This window comes from Vanellus vanellus (assembly GCF_965231255.1).
Source record: "Vanellus vanellus genome assembly, chromosome: 5".
Taxonomy (NCBI): domain Eukaryota; kingdom Metazoa; phylum Chordata; class Aves; order Charadriiformes; family Charadriidae; genus Vanellus; species Vanellus vanellus.
In genome coordinates this window covers 14,864,889-14,888,687 of record NC_138910.1, presented here as the reverse complement: position 1 = coordinate 14,888,687, position 23,799 = coordinate 14,864,889, and the positions used below count along the sequence as shown (strand labels likewise).

The following is a 23,799-nucleotide window of genomic DNA, read 5'->3' as shown; positions in this document are numbered from 1 at the left end:
GTGATCAGATGATGGCATGAGAATCAGATCAGCTCATTCTCCGGAATACAGACCAGGGGAAACAGGATACAACCCCCACCACCCCCCCAGTTATAATGCTTTGAGTGACATGAAAATGCGTGATCATGAGCTCATACAACTTGTCAAATTCTCTTTTCCAACAGCGTAAAAGGCTGACAGAGTATTAAAATTTGCTACATCATGAGAACTTCTTGTTGGAATTTAAAATCTTAGCTGGTTCATCCTTTACTGGATCCAGATGAGGCAGTCCATAATTTTATATAGTTGCTCTTTTGCAGAATAGTAATGTGTCTTGTTTATATTATTGTACATTTACATTCTTGATAAAGCCTTTTTTAACTGAATAGGTAATGGACTGAATTTCTGTTACCTTGTTTGTGACTTTTAATTTTTAAATACTTCTAACATGTCTAGAAAATACAGGGAACAGTTGGCAATACTTGGAAATTAAGAACAGAGATAAGTAATTTTTGTAAATCAAAGTAAGACATCAGCTTTTAGTCTCTTGTGTATAATTTCCTGAATTTCATCAACAGATACTCAGAATTTGCTGTTTACTTTTAAATCCATTTTATTCTTTACCCTAAGTTAATCTTGTGGCTGAAAATACAGTGTCTTAGCCGTTAATCACAACGACTTCCCAAATACAAACAGAGAGAAGAGTTGCAGGTCTATGCCCCAGTATCTCAGCAGATCTAAAGATGAGCAGGCCAGCAAAAGCTTCACTTGGAAAAGGAGTTCACTGCTAAGTGAAAACAGTTAAGGTGTGCTAAGTACTAAATGTTGTGGAGGATTTAGTACTGTGAAGAGAAAGCAGTGCTGCTGATGTTTTCTGACCTACAAAGGTGGTAATCAAGCTCCCTCAACAGGCAGAATAGCTTAGCTTGCTTCGCAAATTTGCTCCTTTCCTTTACCAGGAACCTAATTAATCATTTAGAAGTAGGTACATCACTTGCCCTTGAGATCAATACCTCTTCCCAATCTCTAATTGGCACACGTGCATGAGAATTCCTTGTCTTAATTGTAGTAATCTTGAAACAGGGAGGCATGTTAACTTTGAGTTTTTGAATCACAGAAATTTCTTAATGTAGTTTGGGTCCTACCTTTTGGGGCTATTTCTTCCCATCTAGACTTGTTTCAATATCACTAAACAGACTGTTAACCTTTGAGCAGGCTCATTTAAAGAAAAAAAAAATCTGTTAAAGAAAATTTAGAGATATTTTAAAAGCTTTTATAATGCATAAATTTAATGTAAAATTAGAGAACCACTTCTAAAAACAATTAAAAGAAAATACCAACCCCAAAGCTAACAGTATTTATCTTAATTTCAGAAGTAAATGGGAATAATTTTTATCTGAAATAAATTTTTCTCATTTTTAGCATGAATCTAGAGAAACGTTACTGGGATTCAATATGGTGAATTACCGAGCATGTAAGAATTTGTGGAAAGCTTGTGTTGAACATCACACGTTCTTCCGTTTGGACAGACCACTCCCCCCTCAGAAGAACTTTTTTGCACATTATTTCACTTTGGGTTCCAAGTTCCGGTACTGGTAAGTGCTGATTTGAAATGTATGGGAAAGAATATAAGAGAACAGGCAACTCGTCAATAAACATAGGGAATTCTTTAGAATCTATATTAAAAGGTGCCATAATTCAAGTAGCTTTTGAATCCTACAACTGTTCCTCTCCCCTGTTGACCTAAGTTTCAAATGTTGTCAGTAATTTTCTAGGCTATCTTGGACATATAATTAGTGTATTTTTAGCAGTCATTATTGAGCTAGTACTCTGAGATTATCTCACAGGCTGCATTTCTTCACCTGTTTACCTGCTGCATTATGTTTATCTTAAAAAATGTTGTCTCAGAACTTCAAAGTCTTTGGCCCAGTGTTTTTGAAAACTGATGGATCTCAGATCTTGTGTGCAGCTACAGCAACAAAACAGACTTTAAAGATCAAATAGAAATCAATGAAAAGAAGCTTGTACAAGTAAAGTCCACTTAAGCTAGATGCATGCAAATAGGAAACTAGGTGAAGACAAAAGAAATACATGTTCTGCACCAAAACCAGAAGTTTAGAAAATAAGGATGAAATTAAGTCCATAACTTTTAAGAATGAACTTGGCATAATAGGCAAAAATCTTGGAGGTGCAAAGAATGACTGTGGAATAACTATAATCCCCAAGTATAATTTCTGTTCTAATGATGGAGTTGGGTGGTGTTGGTTTTTGAAGTTTTTTATAAAAAGAACTTCTCAGTTAAGTAACTGAGTTAACTGTCTCTGCAAGTAATGCAGAATGCTGATGGTTTGAATTGTGCCTGGAGTAGAGAATAATGGAGCTACTACTAATCATCCATCTAGAATGGCAACAGTGTATGTGACATACAAAGGGAGATGATGAAAAGCTAGAAAACACAATAACAGACTATTTTTGTTACACTTGTGAATTGCATAAATGTATAAAGAGGAAAAGTAATTCAGCGGCTAAATTTTTCTACCATCTGCTTTTTTTGACCAGCATTCCCAGCACCCATTTGAGAAACAGACTTCTGTGCTCCTGAACAGTGTTTGAGAGTTGGTTCAATGTTATTGTAGTGAATTTGAGGGAGCTTTTTCATTTCTGTAAAGATTTTGAATTTGAATCATTGCGGTTACTATTACAGAATAGCTGTTTGATGATGACATTCAGCTTATGTTAATGTAAGATGAAAAAGGGAAACTGCATAAAAATGAAGGAGGTCATTAAAGTTAATGAAGCAGCCAAAAGGCTAGAATTTCTGTAAGTAGTTTGAGAGTTGTTTAGAGGCAGCATAATAGTAGTAACGTGACACACAAGGAGAGGGTAAAGGCACTGGGCTTGTTTAATCTGGTGAAGAGGAAGCTAAAGGGGAATTTAGTAGCAAGCCTAAAGCTACTTCAAGGGCAGTTTCAAACATGATGGAGCCAAACATGTGCTGGTAATGGCAGGGGGTAGAACAAGGGGCAACAGCCACAAATGTCACCTTGAAGATTCTAGCTGGACATTAAGAGAAGTTTTTGTTTTTCTAGGAGGGTAGTGCATTACTGGAACAAGTTACCCAGAGAGGTTGTGGGATCTCTGTTTTTGGAGGCTTTCAAAACTTGGCTAGACAAAGCCATGGACAGACATGACCGAGTGTTAGCAGAAGATTGGACTAGAGACTTCTAGCCAACATTTCTATGATTAAAACGAACTAATAAAATAGTAAACTGCCAGGGCTAGACAGAATTATCTCCAGTTCTGAAAGAAATCAGAGACATGAAATTGAACTGTTAAATGTGTTACGTAATCTATTACTTCTGTTGGACTAAAAGATTCTAATGCAGCAAATTTTAAAGCAAACTTTTATTTAAAAAAAAGCTTTCAGGAGTGATCAAGAATCACAGAATCACAGAATAGTCAGGGTTGGAAGGGACCTCTGGAGATCATCTAGTCCAACCCCCCTGCCAGAGCAGGGTCACCTACAACAGGTTGCACAGGACAGCGTCCAGGCGGGTTTTGAATGTCTCCAGAGTGGGAGGCTCCACAACCTCTCTGGGTAGCCTGTTCCAGTGCTCCACTACCCTCAAAGTGAAGAAGTTCCTCCTCATGTTAAGATGGAACTTCCTATGTTCAAGCTTGTGCCCATTACCCCTCGTCCTATCAATGGGCACCACTGAAAAAAGACTCCTCCCATCCCTCTGGCATCCTACCTTTAAGTATTTGAAAGCATTAATAAGATCCCCCCTCATTCTTCTTTTCTCTAGACTAAAGAGACCCAAGTTCCTCAGCCTTTCCTCATATGAAAGATGTTCTAATCCCCTAATCATCTTCGTAGCCCTAAGAAGACTGCTGACGAGAAAATCTGTACACTGTCCTTGGATTTTCAAAGTGGTTCTAATACTATTCCTCACCAAATTCTCATTAAAGAAGTTAAACTGCCAAATATGAAGTGTTTTACTGTTTATTAGCAATTATTTTAACCAGATGCTAAACAAGTAGGTCCCTTCTTCACAACAAAGGGAAGTCACCACTGAGGTGATACAGGTTTTTGTAGTAAAAGCTGAAGTTGACTGTAGAAGGTTCCAGTGGTATGTCGCAATGTTTGTAGGCGATAAAACGGTAGATCCAGTTTCATGTCCAAAAACGCAAAATAATCTACACAGGGAGAGAAAAGAGGAGGAATGTAAATAAGCTATTACTGTCTTGGAGCTTTGTAGTTAGTTCTCTGAAAACCTTAAGTCAATTATTAGTAGCTGCTAGAGAAAGGCAAATACAATGTTATTGGAAAGAAATAGAGGAAAATGTAGACAGCTTACTGCTTGTCAGAGTTAAAAATGTATAACTTGAGGAAGTTAGCAGGCAGCAGGTTTGAAAGGAGAGATTTCTTAGAATCGCATCACGGCAGAAGTTGGAAGGCAGCTCGACACTTGTCTAGTCCAATGCCCTGTTCAAACAAGGTCCACTGTAACAGCTTGCCTAGGACTGTGTCCTGAATGTCACCAAGGGTGGAAACTCTGCACCATCTCTGAGCAACCTGATGCAGTGTTTGACCACCTTCACAGTAAAAAAGTTTTCTTGTTTTGTGGGTTTTTTGTTGTTGTTTTTCCCTCACTCTGTTTAAGTAGGATATCTCATATTTCAATTTGTGCCCATTGCCTCTTGTCCTGTCTTTGGGCTCCCTTGAGAAGAGTCTGGCTGTCTTTTTTCACTTCCCCCTTCAAGCATTCATTCATATGCACTCATTTGATACCCCTGAGCCTTCTCTTCCTAAGGCTGAACAGTCCCAGCTCTCTCAGTCTCTCCTAGTATGCCAGATGCTCCAGACCCTTAAGTGCCTTCATGGCCCTTTGCTTGACTTGGGGGATCCTAGAATTCAACACAGCACTGCCGATCTGGTCTCACCAGTGTTGTAAAACCTGCTTTCTAGCCAGTTGGCCCTCAGCCTGTGCCTGGGGTTATTCCTCCCCAGGTGCAGGTCTTTGCGTCTCCCTTCGCTGAATTTAGTGAGATTCCAGTAAGCCCATTTCTCCAGCCTTCCCACATCCAGTAGCTCTGTAATATGAATGTGAAAATAGGAAATTATTCTTTGATTTCATAGCGTTAATGTCCCTGTACGTGTGGTTTGGGCTGGGCTGGCCACCACACAAACAATGGATTTGTGATTTCAGAGAGTGCGGTTAGTTAGAAGAGACTTAAATGAAAACTAAAATTACTGAAAAGAAAATTGATTCTGTTTTACCTCAAACCAGGACAGAAAAGAACAGAGGTTTAAGTATCAGTATCCTTTTAGGACATGTATACTGTGACCCTGTGTGTTGGTATGAAGTTATAAATGGGGAAGTGGCTGCAAGAGGGAGTTTTGCTGGTATCTTGCCACCAATTCTTAACTGCTGATAGACACTCCCCAAAAAAGAAGTTGGTTGTTTTTTTTTTTTTAAATAAAAAAAAAAACAAACCAGAAATTATGAAATATTATAAAGAATCTTTGATTTGACACAAGACATCTGGTCTTATGTGAAAAGTCAGCAAGTTCCAAGTTCTAATCTTGGTTTTGACAAGTTGTGTGGAAGAATACAATCCTGATGCGCTTATCATCTGATTTTGCTGAACTAAGTAGCAACTAAGTTATTAGCAATTCAGGGAATAGTTTAGGAGGAGTACGGCGGAGATGCTGTAACCTTTGTTTGTGGCTATGACAGGAAAGATTATAGTGTTAAGTATTATCCAAAGATCCAAGCAGAACTTTGTTATTGCTTTGGATAAGAAGAAAAAGAGAAGAGAAAGCTTTGTTATACCTAAAATTAATTGGTCTTTGTTACAGTTAAACTCTAATGGGAAAGATAACCTACTCTTACCTAAATGCTGTCTAAAGTTACACTGTACTGAAGCTAGCACAATTGCTTGAGCATGACTGAAAATAGAATTTAGGGTTTTTTTGTTGAGATGGTTGAGTTTTAAGTAAGAAATTGTTATCTTAAGTTCATTCAATTTAGTGTTTTGGTTTGGTTTTCTTTTTTCCAGTGGGAGAACAGAGGTCCAGTCTGTGCAGTATGGTAAAGAAAGAGCAAACAAAGACAGGGTATTTGCAAGGTAAGCAACTTACATTGGTACAGGATCAGTAAGTCTTCTGTTTGTATCTTTTAAGATGTTATGGAATCATTGTTTTCTGTTTGCAGAAATGTAAAATAAAGAGCAACTGTTGTCAACTGTTGCTGGTGGGCTGACAACCATATTAAGGAGTTTAATTTTGATATGGGAGGGTGTCTCTTTGAGGCAGCCAGAAATGGGGGAGAATCTTATGATGGTAAAGTTAATACGGGTATTTTTTAATATTTCCCCCTTTATGTGTTTTAAAAATTCTGAATTGCCTTCCATCTGTACAGTTTATTGTTGCATGTACTAGTAGCCCGCTTTGTGCTGTCTTTATTGTAAAGAATGGTCTTTTTCATTATTCCTTTAAAACATTGAGTTATTGAGTATGTTTTATCCCTGATAACCTACAACTGTACACACATACTTCCATTAGAATAAATTACTGTGAATGTCTGATTTGGTGAGAACAGCTTTGTCGCTATAGTCCCGGTGAGGTCTTTTACTATGAAAAATTTGCCTGGGAGTGAGCTGATTCTGAAGGTATTCTGTCACAAGAGTAGTTGGCTAATCATAGAATCTATTACTTAATTGTGTTTCAGACTCCTGAGGGGATTAGTGATTACAAGAAAACAGTCAAGACGTAATTTCGTTCTTCATTCAGAAATTATGATATGGTATTCAAAAGTAAAACTACTACTGCATCCATTTAGATCATTAATAGAAAGGTTCCTAATGAGCAGGGAGCATGCTCCATGCTCTTTTTAAGCTTATACTTTTACTGAGATGGGGAATGTCTTTTAGCATAGTTACCCCTTAAGGAACTCTGGAGTTCAACTTTATGCTCGCAGACTTTTAGTAACAAGCCCAGCAACCTTTCTCAAGTTACTTGCAAACACTGTTTTTCAGAGCATTGGTGAATTCTGCCTTGATTTCCTGCCCCCCTGCCTCCCCCCACTTCTTTTCTCCCCTGTTTAATATAATACAGTTTGAGTTTTTGTTGGGCACACTGTAGATACCCATCTCCATATTAGAAGGATTTGAGGGCAGAAGTGCTGTTCAACAGGTAAATTTTTGTAAGACCAATTTGTTCTGGGTACTGTAGAATTGTTTTTTACTCTATTTAATTTACCTTGTGAGTCCGATTAGATTTTTACTTGGGGCAACTTTTTTAGTACTGACAAGACTTAACACTGTGACAGCTCAGTTTTATTTGTTTAAATGACAGTTGCAAATCAGTTAAAATCTGGTTTTCTGTGTTGCGGTCTGAACTTGGCAATTCCCCACAAGTAAGTAGGGTGGAGGAGAGCCAATACTTGGTTTTGAGGAGTATATTTATCATTTTAGAAACTCTTATTCAGTAGATGGCACTCTTCCCTTTGAGTCAAAACTGAACAAGTGGTGCTGGGGTCACTTGTATTTTGTAATATATACTCTGGATAAAATTGAAAGCCATAGTTAGGTGTTTTCACAAGTCTCTTTGGCTTTTTTTAGTTAATAAAATACTTGGCTCTTCTGTCCTCAGTAATATTATTTTCCGCTGTTGCTTTTAGATTAAGGAATATAGCATTCATCCTCACCTTTTGAGGTGTTTAGTAGTGTTGGTGACTGATAAATGTCTGAGGCCTATATGCGTACATCAGTGAACTGAAATTAATGGCGTATGGTAACAAATACACCTCGATAGGCTTTTAATAGATCAACTGTTTCTTCCTCTGTCCTCCCCACCACAGTGTGCAATTACTGCATTTTCAATTTTAAAGACTTTTTAGTATTTTCAGGGATGAACAAACTTGAAATATAAGACATTTCTAGAACACCGTGTGGTTCAAGAAGCTTAATCTGAGAACATGATCCTTAATTCCTTGTCTTCTAAACATTTACATTTCAAGTTGAAATACTGTGTAGATTATACCCTTTTGTATTCATACAGAGGATAAATTTTGCTTTTTAAGTTTTTACAGGTATAATGTGTTTTTTGTTCCTGGAACCTGCCTTTCTCAGACGAAGTCATTGTGTTGTTGAACAGCTTTTTAAGCTGTCAAGCAGTGGACTTGTTTCAGTTGCTTTTGAAAGTTGTGCTAGGTATCAGTTGCCTTTTGCTATGAAACCAGGAGTGTGCTAGCATTACAGTCGGGTCTTTCTTGAGAATTAAGTGTACACATAAAAGACCTTAAATTATTACTGTTGCTTTTATTATTACCACATCAGAAGATTTATTCAAGATCAGTTTGTTTTTTTTAAAAAAAGATGTTTTCAGCTATTCAGATTTACACTGTGGTCTCATCAGTATCTAACTAGAAACTGCCTTAGTTAAGCTAATACTGTTCAAGCAAATTTTTAACACTTCATTGTAAGAAAGTAACACCAATAGTTACATTGAGATGTTCTGAGTGGTCTATTTATTCTAAGTTGGGAAATGGTGATTGCCACAAGTAATGATCATTTAGCCCTTGCACACTGAGCAGACCGTAGACACAGAGCACAAGGCATGGAAATAGAATTTCTTAACAGCCATTTGAATAAAACAAGCAGCTTGCAATTAGCTGGCTTAGCTGTTTGTCCTCAGGTTTTTACTTTAAAATTAGCTGAAGGATAGACTTGTTGGATATGGATTTTTTTTTTTTTTTTCCAAATCATAAAAACTTTTAAAAATAATTTTTAAAAATGGAATCTGTTACTGTGGAGGAGATAGTCTGTAATAAATTTGATACATTTTGTAGATGCTGTTTTCTTAATCTTCATGCAGCACTCACTTCAGCATTTAGAGGACTGTTGCTGTGGGTGTTTAGATGTTGGGGGTTTTTTAATCTTCATTACAGCTATTCTCTAGACCTTATGTGTTGCAGCATATTCACAACCCAAGAAAACCCATAAGAATTCCCAGGAGCATAATAAAAGTGAAAGTAGATAATAAAAGTGAAAAAAGTTTGATCAAGTCATCAATTCAGAGATTTCTTAAGGAGCATTGTTCTTAGAGTCCTTGCAAAATATTCTAATTCTGTTCAGTTCTGATGGTGTGTACTGGAGCTGAGACAAGGTAGTTTATGTGCATTGTATGATAGCGAGTGGGTATCTCAGTCAGTCATTTGTATTTGCAAACTCCCTATCATTAAGTTGCAGTCTCTGTTTCCAAAAATCCACTCTTGCTTCAACCGTACATTAATTCAGGTTAATTCAGTAATTCCTCAGTTGCTTTAAATTGCATATGTCATTTGTGGTGTATCTGCAGATTTGTATACAGGTTCAGTCTCTGAAGCAGTAGTTGCCAGTTTTGCTGAGAAACGCATTCCCTGTACTCCTTGTCAAAATACAAAGCAGGGCTGCGGCTCCAGTTTATATTTCTTTTGGGGACAGAAATGATTTAAAAGATTCCCACCTGTATTCCCAAACAATACCCTCTTTCTTTCCCAGTTCCTGCAAGAATTTAGCACTTCAGCTGTGGGACACAAAACAAATTCTGTCTTTGAAAGCTTTTGTGTACTGTAGCTGAGCTAATATAATTGGTCATGCTTTTTTTTAGTTGCATTGCATTGTGTAATTTCATCCCTGCTACTTGGTTTTTTTTTTGTATTTGATGTAGTATCGCAGCTCGTAAAACTGTTCTTGATTCTGGGGGCAGGTGAAGTTTTTGGTCTCTGTCCCTACTCAGAAGGATAGGACTTCCAACTTTTTTAGAAATGTCTCTGCAGATACACTAAAAATTAAATTTGAAAATAGCTTAGTCTGTTAACCAGTAGTGCTCAGTGCTGCGGTGCGACAGAAGCATCCAGACTGAGCAGACAAATGTAGAATTTACAATTTCAAAGTTTATCAATTTTATTTCAAAAGTTTTTTACAGCTTACTTCCCCCCTCCCATCTCCAACTGCACTCTGGCATGAGAAAGTTATAGGAATATTGTAAGGAAAATAATGATAGAGGAAAAATTTGCAGGATTATTTCAGAACATATCTTAAATGTTAATAAAAAAATAACTTATTGTTAGATTTAGAAGTGTTGGCAGGAGAGCTTGTATCAAAAAGCCACAGCACTGAGAACTTCGGTGCTGCAGTGTGGTAATTTTTTCTTTGAAATTTCTGCAAAGGCAGGAAACGGAGGCAACAAACATGAGTGGGTGGGACTCTGAGGTTAGAGCTGTTAATAAAATAATTGAAACGAACCTTTGCTGATAAACGCTGCAGCTGTTTATCATGGTAGTAAGGTATTACTTCTGAAAGATAGGACATATCCACAGTAAAAGGTGAGTTTTCTTAACATTGGATTTTTTTTTTATAGGGAAGAAGGTGGTGCTTTTCTCATTTTAGAGCTATGTTCATATGTTTCGTAGATTGAGGAAGTTTTCAAAAATGTAGTTACAAACTATGACTTAAGATACAATGCAGTGGGGTTTTTTGAAGCAGTGAAAAATGTAATTTTTGGAAAAACTCGTTTTATCCCCTCCCTATATATTTTTGTGTCTCTCTTTGTAATTTAATTTGTTTTATACAGGCAAGGATAGTGCCTTTTCACTGTTGTTGCACATTAAAAAAAAAAAAAAAAAACACCACCACCAACAAAAAAAAATATCAAAACCAGCCACCAACTTTCGTATATTCCACTTGTTGCTTTTTCACTAAAGGTAAATAAGGTTCAATAGCTGCCTTTGCATGTCTGTCAGAAAATACTGTATCTGCAGTCCTGTGTTTACCTAATTTAGCATTGAATATATTATGTTCCTCTGCATTTTTCTCTCAGCCTGTTCTTTGGTTAGTAGAAACAACCTCTTGACAGAGCTGGCTCTTGGTGCTAATCTGCTGGCTGCAGGCATGTTGTCAGCAAAATCTAGCTAATGATAGCTTTGATTCATAAAAGAATAATGAACGGATAACATTAGACATGCAGTTCAGTTCTGTTGATTTCTTGTTATTTTACGTGTTCAGAACTGCTTAATTTTGTGATGTTTGTGAAGAAAAATATCTAAGTGGTTTGACTTGCTCACAGTTGAAGCAAATCACAGAAATTGAAATGTTGGTTTAAATTGACATGATGTCAAGCTATTTACTTTTTGAATCAAATTAGTACTGCTTAAATATGTGCAAAGAAACTGGATTTGTTTTTCCTCAGGAATTAAATAATTGATATTTTCCTGTTTTCAAATACCAATATAGTATTAGCTTTTTTTTCACAGGTGGAATAAGACCCGAGACAGTAGCATTTAGAATAGCCCATATTGCTTAACTGTCTGAAATTTGTCAGCTGTTACTCAGTAAGTCTTTAGAGCAGCAAAGCAGCATGCAGTAGATGTTCAGAACTGCTTGGGGGTGTAAAAACAAAAATAAACCCTCCACATACAGATCACCACTGTTTTGGTATCAAACAAACACTGTTGACACCAGTAGGACTTAGGTATTTCTGCATGTGAAGACAGATTATTTCATATGACATGTGGTTTAATATTTTAGATTTTTTTGATAATATTGAGGACAGGACATCACCTTAAGAGGTGATGGCTTGCATTGAGTTTTAAGTTCCATGAGAAGCAAAAATGTATTTGTAACCAAGGTTCTCATTTTCAGAAGGATGTAATTTGTGTGCGGGTAGTTCCTTAATTTTTCAAAGTTCCTTTTTCCTGGACTTGCACTTTCAGTAAATCAGTAAAGTGATAATGGTGAAGATAAAGAACAGTTACCATGTGTCCCAAGAACGGCAAAGGCAGAAGTTTGTGATACGAGTGTATGGAGCTGAGGAAAGAAATGGAGGAGTTACCCTGATACAATAATACATTGTCACCTCATTGCGCAAAGCTGAAAAGTAGAGAATAGTGGTATAATATAGAGGCAAATGGGAATTAAATAATCGTGGCACAAAAGACTGATGAAACTGAGGTATCACTGGAACAAGAGAGGGTTGAGTAAGGATAGAGGAGAAATCTGAATTATATAGCACCATCAAAGTAATCAAAGTAAAGTAAAAACCCGGTAACACAAAATACACAGGACATATACTTAAGGATTGTTCAAAATAGTTTTTGTTGGTTAAAAAATTTTCAGTTGAAAACAACAAACAGCAGAAGTCTGGGGATGTTTAGTTGCAGGATGATTGAACCATCCCATGTGATGCTGAGGAAAAAGCAACCACAATTCTTGGATGATTCATTTGATGATTTTCAGCATAAAAGGGAAATACACTACTTCTTGAGAGACTGCAAGTATGGTCTCATTTGTATTTAAGAAATAGGTGAAAGAAACAGCAGAAGGGGGTTGGAGGTATCCTGGGATGACTGGAGAATGAGAAGAAAAAATTTCCTCAATATGAGAAAGGGCAACGAGTGGAAAATACAATTCCTTCTGTATAAAAACAGTGGCAATAACAACATTTAACCTGAAGGACGTTTCTGGCACAAAATCAAATGAAGTTTGGTTACCCGCAGAGAAGTTTAAATGGGATGATTGCATCTGCCTTATAGGTGACAAAACACGTTCTGGAAGAAAGCATGTCACCTTGATGGAAATCCCTGATGAGTAAACAAAACCCAGCAGCTCTGTTGCTACGTTGATGATTACCCCACTTTCAGTTCTTCATCATCTTGGGAGGTTTTTTTTTGTGCTGCTGTTTCCACTGCTTTATTTTTCCTGAGGTGGCTGAATAAAATTAAGAATTTATTTTTTATTTTATTTTTAATTTCAGACCTTTCTGACTCTTCTTTTGGAGTCAGATTCTCTTTGAAGTATTAGAAAGGCTTAGTGAAGCTTAGTGAGTTCCTCTTCCATCTTGCCTGCCTCCCTCCCAGCCAACAGTATTTCATGACTGCATTTCACTGATGTTCTTTTACAAAGTACAGAAAATGAGGTACAATATATTGAGAAAATACAGGACTGCCCATGTAAATATAGTTTTGCATTATTACATTTCCTTTCCTCCATACAATTTGGTTTCCTGTGATAGAACATCCACAGTTCCATTGTGGTGAATTTTATGTAATTTTGTTCGTACTCATAATTTTTGGTTAGTCATTTTACTTTCTTCTTCTAGATCCCCTAGTAAACCCTTGGCACGGAAATTAATGAGTGGAATGGACTGGGAAGTAGTGAGTAGGAACTCACTGTCTGATGATAGGTTGGAAACACAGAGCCTACCATCACGGTCTCCGCCTGGAACCCCAAATCAGTAAGTAGCATCGAATCTTCTCTTCCTAGAAGTGACTGTCTACCTCTAGTGTGAGTGATCTACTTGTGTAATAAAAGAATTAATGCGTTACGGAGACAAATAACTTCACAAATTATGTGCTGAGTGGTTCTCTGGAACATTTAGCTCCAGATAAGAGAAGCTATTTGGGGGTGAATTTTAGGTGTAATATTTAGCACACCTACGAGAGCTTGAGTTTCTCAAGCACAGTTAAAACAGCATTATTCATTTGGCTAAGAAAAATACTTGTAATAAAGTCCGTGTGGTATTTTAGAAAGAATTGATTCTGGTTAATACCACTTCTTAAAACAATGGGGAAAAATTCTTAATCAGAAATCTTTGCAGGTTTATTCCCCACAAATTTTCTGCATTTCCTTTCAAGCTCACTCTTTCCACATGATAGAGCTTTGTGGTTTATGTTTATAGTTAGTGAAAAATCATTCCTGATTTCTTTTGGAAAATAACCAGTTTTCTCAGTGTACTGAAACTGGCTTAAGAATTCCTATTATCCAATAGCAATAGTTGTATTGGATAAGCCAGAAGGTTTTAAGATTCTTTGGCATTGCAGCATATTATTGAAAAGGTTGTTGTTGTAAATACCTGTAGCATTTAAAAGTAATTGCAAAAATTGTGTAATAATGATACTTATAGCATTATGCGTGTTTCAAAGCATTTTAAGAAGAATGCCTATGTCACTATGCTGTTTTTCAAACAGGAAAGTTTTGGGTCACAGAAACGATAAGACACTCAGTGCAAAGCTTATGATTCTTCTGGGAGAAGATGCAGGGGATAAAATGTTTATCCTAGTGAATTCAGGTTAAGTTCTGCCATGAACAGAGCCAGGATTTTTCTTCTTGGGGACTCATTTTTGTTCTCGTTGACTGGACTGTAGTCCAGTAGCCTGTTCATTGAACCATAACACTTTCAGGCTTCTTTAATTAAAAAATAAAGAAAAATAGTAGCCATTTAGCATTAATGAAAATATTTTTGAACACTTTTGAAAAGAAAATTATAAAATATAGCATGTTGATCTGACATCGTAATTGTTTCAGTGATTTTTTTTTTTTTTAAAACCTTAAATTATTCAATAAAAATATGTATATGAACATATGCTTGCACTGAGAAGAAATAATTGTTTTAGCATTCCTCTGTAGTGGTGTAAGAAATTTAGATTAATAATAATACTCTTTTCACATTGCACTGCTATGCTTTCCCGCTTAGTCGCAACTCTGCCTTCACTCAAGAAGGAGCCCGGTTACGACCCTCATCAGTTGGACATTTAGTGGACCACGTAGTTCACACTTCCCCAAGTGAAGTATTTGTAAATCACAGATCTCCATCTTCCACCCAGGCTAATAGCATCATACTGGAATCATCACCGTAAGTTTTGTTGGTTGTTACTGTGTGGAAGCATGCAGGGCTTCTGAAAATAAGTCAGAAGTCTTTGACATTAAGAATTTTGTGTTTAATTTTTTTGGTCAGGGAAAGCCATAAAATCTAACAAAAAGGTAGCTGTTGTTTAGGGAGTATTAGTATAGGTCTTACTGAAAATTAAATGGTTCAGAACTAATACCTATATCTGACACGTTCCTGGTGCGGGATTACAATACCTTCCCCACCCACACCCAAAATGTTGGTTTGCTGTAATGTGACCATCAGTGTCTGGATGTGGAAACAAAAATTATTTTTTGGTAGAACTGAAGTATGTTTTTTTTGTAATAGGACTTTTTAATTCCTATGAGTTTGGAAATACTGGTTTTTGTCAAGGCACAGAAGTATAAGTGAGCAAAATACTTCCTTAGCACACCAGCATTCTGAGGTTCCTAGTATGGTTTTTCTATTGTTACAGAGTATATTTTAATTTCTTAAGATAGCAGTCTCAGGCTTTTTTTCTTTTATGCTAAATATTCTTGATACTGTAAGTTTACTGTGCTATGGTGGGGAAAATAAAAACTATTATTGTGTATTAAGTCCAGAAGGATGACAAACAAAAAAAGTTGAGTTATTCAAAGATTTGAAATACTCAATAACTTGTGGTCAGAGTGCAGATTAATTAATTGTGGGGAAAAAAGGTGCATGATATACATATTAATAGTGCCACTGTACCTTCTCATATGTAGCTAAACATGTAATGCTAAACTTGCCCTTGTAATTTTGTATAATCTCTGTTAGCAAGGAGGTTTCAAATGGTGCAAATGGTTTCAAAACCATTTGAGAACTATAAAATAGCACATACATAATTACATGTTTATAAACAAATTATGTGTCTCAGGAAAAACTACTCCGGGAAGGCATTTGAACACAGTTTTAAAATCTTACTTGGGCTGCACCTTCAGTTTTAACAACTGTGCATAACTTTGGGGAGGGTTATAGAATACAAAAGTTTTAAAGTTTTGTAAAATAACATGAAGATACTTTTTATGATAGGGTACAATAGTCATAATTTGACTATCGGATAGTTATTTAGCTTTCAGAGTTTTAAAACAGTAGTTTGGCCTAATACAAAATCCACCTTTTTAGGTGAGCTTTTTTAGCCTATTCCCATGGCAAGGGAGCCTCAAAACTGAATTGCTTGTGAATCTTTTCTCATATTAGAATTTTGCTGTACACACAAGGCCAGGTTCCTTCTTTTCCAAGACTTCCAACTGAAGTCAGTTATGACAAACACTTACTTGAATGATAGAGTGATACAGTGAAGTAAGGACTTAAATATTCTCTTTCATTCATATGCCTTTACTCTAAGTTGTAAAAGCTGTTCCTGAGTGTGCTTGGGATTTGTTTATTTAAGACCTGATTTCTTGTGTAAGTCACCATAGATATTAGTCTTAAGAAGAGAGGAAGTGGTTTTGTAAATTAGTTATGCAACTATGGCTGTTCTATTTCATGATTTTGCACTTTTTATGCACAAGCAGATAATTGTTGCTCTTCCATCACTAAGTTTGGGGGGTTTGTTTTTGTTTTTTCCCTTGTTGGAAGCTTACAAGTGGAATTTAATCTCCCAATGTAGATATCTAGCATAAGATATTTTTAAGAATGGGCATGTTGACTGTCAAAAATACATGAACCCCATTAAGGTAATCTTAAAATTTCAGGTGATGTTATTGATTCAAGATTGGAGATTTATGAAATAAAGTAGTAGGCATGAAGTTCATATTAGCTATATAATTTAAAGTGATACTGGTTTACAGTCCAAAAAGCTATTTCTTAAACAATTTGACCTTTCTGGGTGAAAAGATTTGAGTAGTCCATCTTCTGATTTGTTGGGAATTTTTATTTATCGGTCAAATTTACATATGTAAAAGTTAGAGGGGATAACTTGACAGGCAGTAGGTTTAGTGATCTCTTTGAGTTTGGAGTCAACATAGCAAAAGAAATCAGAGTTTCAGTGCAGTTTAGAGGGTTATTATATCTTAGCTAATACGACCTTTAATTCTAAATTTTTTTGTCTGCATGTGCTATTCAAAACTAAATTGAGAGATTTCTGCTTGTAGTTCCCTGAGGTAATTATAGTCTTAAATTCCAAAAGTATGTGATAGGTGTTTAGTTTAATATATTTATGGGGGGGTGTATGAAACTTTTGCTTAGTATATTAAAAGGTCAGACCGGATATCTGTAACAAAAATACCCAAAGCTTGTCAGTGGCAGGGTTTGTGTGTTATTTTATTGTTATGTAAATCGCTGAATGCAGTAACGGAGAGCTGCTTTGCCTGCAAAATAGGCTGCTTTCACTGCCATTGTCTACGCATTCATAAGGAAATTCAAAGCTGACTGGGCAAATATAAAGCAATGAAGGTTTTGCCCAAGGCTTGATTGTTAGTTCTCACAATTCATTATGCTAATATATTACAGTACTTGCATTGCTGCTTCTAAAATGCTCTTTTAAGTAACTTTTCAAATCTTTTCTATAAGTTTGTGTGTCCGATAGGAATTTAGTTGTGTTTGTTTACATGTATGTACAGGCATCTAGTCAAACATAAGATCCCATCTTTTACTTCTATCGGAATGACTTATTTTGTGTCTCTACTTATGTTTTCTGTTCCTCTTTTATTCGGGTTAAAACTTTGAGGAGTAATTTTTTGCAGAAAATACATTACTGTTGCCCTTCACTTAAAAGGCTGCATAATCTGTGCTGGCCAGATTTGAATGAATAAATACATAGGTAGTTATAAAGCTCTGTGACCTTTGTAAGTCAGCGTCTAAATAATTTATAGCTGCCTTGAAAATTCATTTTGCAAATGTTGACAATCATAATATTTTTCTCACAGAAAAGGATTTAGAAAATCTGCTTGTCCTGAAAAATAAAATATAAGGATGATATGTTCTTTTTTACTGTCACTTGCATTGAAAAGTGTTAAGAAATGTTATTTTTATTCCCTAGTGTGTTTTGAACATGAGATTCTTCAGAAATCAGATATTGAATAATTAGTATTTTTTTTCTTTTAACACTACATGAAAAAAAATTACTTTCTGAAAGTCAAAACTAAGCAAAAACATACAGAAAAAATATTGTTAGGATCTTTTCCAATGTACTGTTTTCATACACTGATAAAAAAAATGTTATCAATGTTTTGTTTTCTAAGAAAATTGACTAATTTTTTAAAACTGAAATGGAAAACATGTGGTTTTTCAAAGTGAAGCGTTCCATTTCCCATTCAATTTGTCATGCATTTTGAAAGAGGTTCATCCTTTATTTGAAATTACTGTAGACAATTGTGATCTGATTTTTTGTTTTTATTTGAAAGCATGTATCTGGGATCTGCCTTTCTTTAATTGCATAGAAACAAATTATACGGTAGGGAATTTGATGTGTGCCTTAGGTTTTCTAACTTGCAGCAACTTGAAATGTTATGCCGTCTCATAATGAGAGTCTTACTCTGCTAACAGTTTACTGTGGCTAGACCAGTTAAATACAGCAGGACTACTCATGTGGTTACCCGTGCTTTTTAGAGGGATGTTATGATACGAGTTACTGCTACAGCTTGCTGATAACGAAAGGGGCAGCATCCTATTTCTGGCTTCTGGGAGTGTGCTTCCCTCCCCGCATCGTGTTTGACCCTGTGTTGACCCAGTTCACCTTGTTGCAGCAGCGGAGAGCTACCCAGGCTTGCCCAAAAAGTCAATGTATTTTTGCTTGCTTGGTGAGCTGCCTTAGCCAAGGGAGGAGCACCGGAGAGCTTCAAGGAAGGGGAGGTGGGTGTGGGTGAAAGAAAGAACGGAGGCATCTGTTTCTGGTGGTAGCATTCTCTTTAGATTTAGCTGCAACCTGTTACTTCATTCTTGGTCGTTTTTGGATTTGCCACTAGTATCAGTGGGCAGTTGGCATAAGTCGTTAAACTGCTTAATAATACCTTTTAATGAGGTTCATGGGGAGGAAGGCAGGTATCCTCACTGGTATTTCAAAACTGGCATTCAAACGAAGTTAATCGGAACTATGTGCTAACTGCCCTTTTGGACCTCTCAGAATGTTCTTAATTCTTAAATATAAAGCCATATAATGAAAGATGAATCATGCATTTATGTAATACAAATTATACAGTTAAGCTTTTATTCCAAAAGGACTAAAGGAAATTATCCATATTAAACATAAACATAGAGAACATTTTTATTAATCTGCAGTAGAGTGCTTGCAGATTTAAAACAGTAGAAACTTCTGCTATTTTATCTTCATTAATGGTGTTATAACTCAACTAAAATATGCATGCAATGAATGCCATTTTTACAAATGTTTCAAAGCTGCACATGTTTCAAAGGGGAATATGTTCAAGAGGGGGAAAGAACAAGGTTCTCTTGAAATGTATTTAAAATTTAACACTATGATCTCCAATGAGCTTTTCAAATAAAAGCAGGGAGACAGCTGAGTTGTCTTAAACTTGCACTCCTCCTATTTTTAGATGAAAAGCCAAAAACTAGTGTGGGAGCACTTTATTATGCTGCTTCTGTCTGGTTTTAGGATTTAAATTGCAGGCATTAATTAAAGATGCAAACCAATTGATTTTCTTACTGAGGAAAACATGTTAAGTGACATATCTATTTTAGAATTTTTTTTCTAGCAAGACTGCAGAGGATAAATACAAAGAATTTTATAATATTCCAATATAAAGTGGGTTAAGAGTGCTAAACCCATTTTTTTAAAAGTCATGTGAAATAGGTGAACCGACTGGTTCTGTGAACAGTTGCTTATGAAGAAAAAAGCAGTAATCTATCCAAACATACACTTCCAATATATTCCACCACAGTATATTTTTGAGATTCTAAAAATATGTACAGATATTCAGCTCTCAAACTCTTTAGTTTTTTCTAGCATTTTCAGTTTACTTGGAACGTTGAAAAAACTGTCAATATTCCGTGATCCTCTTCATACTTCTATTTTGGTATTTAGATCTCAAGAGACTCCTATAGATGGGCAGCCTCCTGCGTTACCACCCAAACAATTTAAAAAGAACAGTTGGAACCAAATTCATCATTCACACTCGCAGCAAGAACTGGATAACCATATTAATGAAACATTTGATGTTCCTGCATCACCTGAAAAATCCACAGTAAGTTTTTGGACCCAGTTTGAGCATTCAGCTTTTTATCGGAATGATAGTCCTACTTTTGTCGAAATGATAGTCTGCTACATTAGAACCAACCTAGTCAACTTGGTTCTGATGCATTTCCAAGAGTTGTTGCGTTTGTGCATTACACTGTACCGTTTCCATGACACATCCTGTCTCTTTGCTAGCTCCCACTATTTTTTTGCCACCTGCTGGAGTAGTGCTCAAATGTCAGTTGTCATCAAATGACTACATTGGGATGGATATGCAAACATTTTGAACGTTAGCTTTTCGGCATATGCAGAAATTCCTAACTAACCTCTTCTTTGAGAAGTCATTTACCATCAAGTTTAAAGAAGACACTGCAGACACTACCACTGGTGTTTAATCTAGCTTTTATCAAAAAGCTGAAACTAAAAGTGCCTACCTGCTTCTAGAGCAGTTTCGTCAGAAGAGGCTTCTTGAATCTGTGGTACCATTTCTTATCATAATTTCCAAGAAAGAGATACTACCAAGAGACCCACGACAAGGAATGTAAAAGTGTGAGCAAAAGTCCTTTTTTCCACGCTTAAGCACATGCTAGACGAGTAACCTAGTCATGTCAGTCAGACAATAATCAAGTGACTTCTCACGGACCATTTTTGTGATTTTTGTCCTTCCAGACTTTTTCAAATAGTTCTTGGTTTTATACTGATGTGGGACAGGAAACGTTTTGCAGGATAGGAAACTTTGTTAACATCCAGATGTAGCAAATACTGTACAAACAATTTTGCCAACCTCAGACATTCAAAATTATGAATCAGCTCCCAAAATTGACATTTTAGAAATGCCTTTGGTTTATTTTTATTTGCATCCTGGACTCTTAAGTCCAGAGTGGTCTCTCGGGCCTCATTACAAAGTTAAGACTCCCATAAAACCCATATTTAATTTCATAGTTGGGGTTTTAATAAAACACACAAAATTGAAACTTGTAAATTTATGAGCATTTTGGGAATGAAACAGAATGAAACAATGAAACGGAATTTGTAACAGCTTTGTCGTCTGTCAGTGGTTACCTGGGTCATAGTAAAGTACTGTTCTGTTTTGAAATATAACACTACTTTACTCATCAAATTTTTCCGCTCTGTATTCAGTTATCTTTACCAAATTGACAAAAATAACTTTCAGTTGTTTTTTTAACTCTTAAGTTCTGCAAAACCAACACAGCTGCCTGTGAATGAGATTCTTTTTTTCTCTGTGCATTGTTAATGTGATTGTTTGCTATGCTACGATGGGCCACATTTATGCAGCCTTGCTTAAGGCAGTACACTGCTGTAACTGAAGATCTAATTTGGTCTTCTGATGGCTTTTTATTTGAGGTATTAGAGAAGAAGGAACACAGCATGAGACTGAATTTTGTGAAATTGTAAATTTAGAATGTGTTTTTTTTTTTTTTTCCAAAGTTGCTTTTCTGACCTGTACCACTAAACTCTCTTCTGCTGCTCCATCTCAAATATTTTAAGGAAAACCTCACCATTTTGACTTCATTTAGCTATTGAATGTCTTTCATCTGTTGTATGTATGAAGAGTCTATTTAGAAAGGTAGTAGGACACGTATGGGAATGACAACTTTTTACTCTACCTGCCATTCCTGAGATGTCCAGAAGTATTTGAAAACAGGTGTGGCCAGGAATCCCTTCAGTCAAACAGATTAATGATGATACACAGTGCTCTCTTCAGGTTTTTCATTATAAACTGCTGCTCAAAATAGCCTGTTAAAGCAGGAAATTATTACTCCCATTTTGTCTGGGGAGTGCAATGGCACAAAAGTTGCCAAATGCTGCAGGTGAGCACCTGGTTGTTTTTCATTCTGCCCAGGAAACTGAGTCTGGTCTGCTGTGCCAGTGAACGTAGGCTAAAATGATTTGCATATGATCAGGCTTGCTAAGCACCCTTCCTTCTCATTAATGTACTTTACACAGTTACTTTCCTCTCCTTCCCCAAATTTTTCATCTTTTCATTACTATGAATGTAGTTGGGGGGGGTGGGGTGGGGTGCGGGGTGTGTCTCTTTTGTTTTAACCAAGAGCTTAAAACACCTGGAATTGAGTTAACTTTTTATGAATCAAGTTGAGCAGACTTCTTTTACCTATTGAACCTGCAGGTTTTGAACTTTTCTTACATATAGAAATGTTTGTTTTAGTAAGTTTTTTCATTTTCTTCCTTTCTGAATATGTCTTATGCTTTGCCTCTAATTGGTAACACTGAAAACTTCCCTGAAACAAATTTTTTATAATGCTCCACACCCTCACCATAGAAACCATAGAAATACTAGCTAATGTTCAGTCTGTTAAATACATATTGATGGGAACAAACTAAAAATCACTTCAATGGCACAGAGTTGATTTTTCTAGATTAAAAAAGTATCTAGTATCCTTCAGTTTATTGGTAGCTCCTTTAACAGTGGTGTTGTGACCAAAATGTAACCAGAAGGAAAACAGCTAAAGTTGTCAGAGCTTCATCAGTGCAGAGCATGTGTCGCACCTCATAATCCACTACACAGGAAGTGGAATAGGGGATATGGAACCAAGATTTTGTTGCCAAACTTGTCCGTGCTTACTACCATCATATTGCTGTTAATAGAAACAAAACTTTCAATTACCTTATTTTTATCATAGTACATTCTTACTGCAGGCTTTTCACTGTGGTCTTAATTAAAACAAATTTAAGGAGTTTCCGTTTAGTAAACTGTTTTTAAGACTGCTTGAAGCCAGTTAGTCTTTTCTAATGCTGTTTCTTACTTTGAGTTTGCTTTGACAGAACACACTTTTGACCTAGTTGTGTCCAAGACTGTTAAATGTGTAACTTTTTCCTTCTATGCAAAACTCAAGATAAGACATTTGCACTACTACTTGATGTTTTCTCAAGTGTCCAGGAGCAATTACTTGATGAAGAAATTGCAAAATCATTACATACGATATCCTCAAAGTCTAACTATGAGCAAAAATATATATTAATATAATATAATTTTTGTTTACTAGCCCAATGGTGGTGTCCCCCACGACAATCTTGTTATGATCAGAATGAAACCAGATGAAAATGGAAGGTTTGGCTTCAATGTAAAGGTACGGTACATCTATTCCCTTCATGTCTATTAAGATTATTTTCTGACACTTGTGATTTATTACTAATTTAATTTGTTTTTAAAGGGTGGATATGATCAGAAGATGCCGGTAATAGTGTCCAGGGTAGCTCCAGGAACACCTGTAAGTTATCAAAAAAACCCAAACTTGGTAGCAATGTCTGTGTATCTTGGAAGTATCAAAACTGTAAATTATTTCATAGTTGCCTATGGAAATTAGTTTGTGCTATAACATTATCCCAACAAAGCAAATTATGTGCAGTAAGAATTTGATGGGGCTACATATCATATTTTTAAAAGTTCTTCAGTCCTCAAAATATATTTTTCTTACTGAAACAAAATATAGTTCCTGAAAATTACAGGGTTATAGATGTTCAGTATGCACTGTTTCTTGAGCTGTGTTATCCTAAAAATACATTCACTTTATTGCTTTTTTTAAATATAGGCATTCATATAATTGCACATAAATTATATATTGAAAGAGTCTTTTAGTATGTTAAAAATAACTAAAATAGCAAATCTCTCTTATTTTAGTGACAGATGTAGCTGAATAAAGCCAAGGTTTAGATTAAAATCAGACGTCATGAATCATTCATCAGGTCTGATTGTCTGTTGTTACTGGTGTTTAGGGACTATCAATAGTGTCTTCAAACCTAGGCACAATATTTTGTCACTTAATTGCAAAACATACTGACCTGGTATTCAGCTGACTGGAGTCAGCTCTGTTCATACCTTTTAGAGTAGAGTGAACTGTTTATTTGCTAACATTCAAGAAGTACAACTTTCTATTTTTTTGGCTATTTGAAACTATTAAAATGTTTGCCAAGAACATTGTTCTTGTCCCTTTTAATTATTATCTCTGAAATA

At 36.0% G+C, this 23,799-nt stretch overlaps 1 protein-coding gene across 1 annotated transcript in view; it reads left to right on the top strand.

The window, feature by feature from the left end:
- Positions 1–23,799, top strand: part of PTPN4 (protein tyrosine phosphatase non-receptor type 4) — a 72,003-nt gene that overhangs the window by 31,974 nt on the left and 16,230 nt on the right. The window contains exons 11-17 of the mRNA XM_082483474.1: positions 1,402–1,574; positions 6,043–6,111; positions 13,124–13,258; positions 14,498–14,656; positions 19,656–19,815; positions 22,832–22,915; positions 23,000–23,056. Coding sequence (XP_082339600.1) covers positions 1,402–1,574; positions 6,043–6,111; positions 13,124–13,258; positions 14,498–14,656; positions 19,656–19,815; positions 22,832–22,915; positions 23,000–23,056 — 837 coding nt within the window. The remainder of the gene's footprint in view (positions 1–1,401; positions 1,575–6,042; positions 6,112–13,123; positions 13,259–14,497; positions 14,657–19,655; positions 19,816–22,831; positions 22,916–22,999; positions 23,057–23,799) is intronic.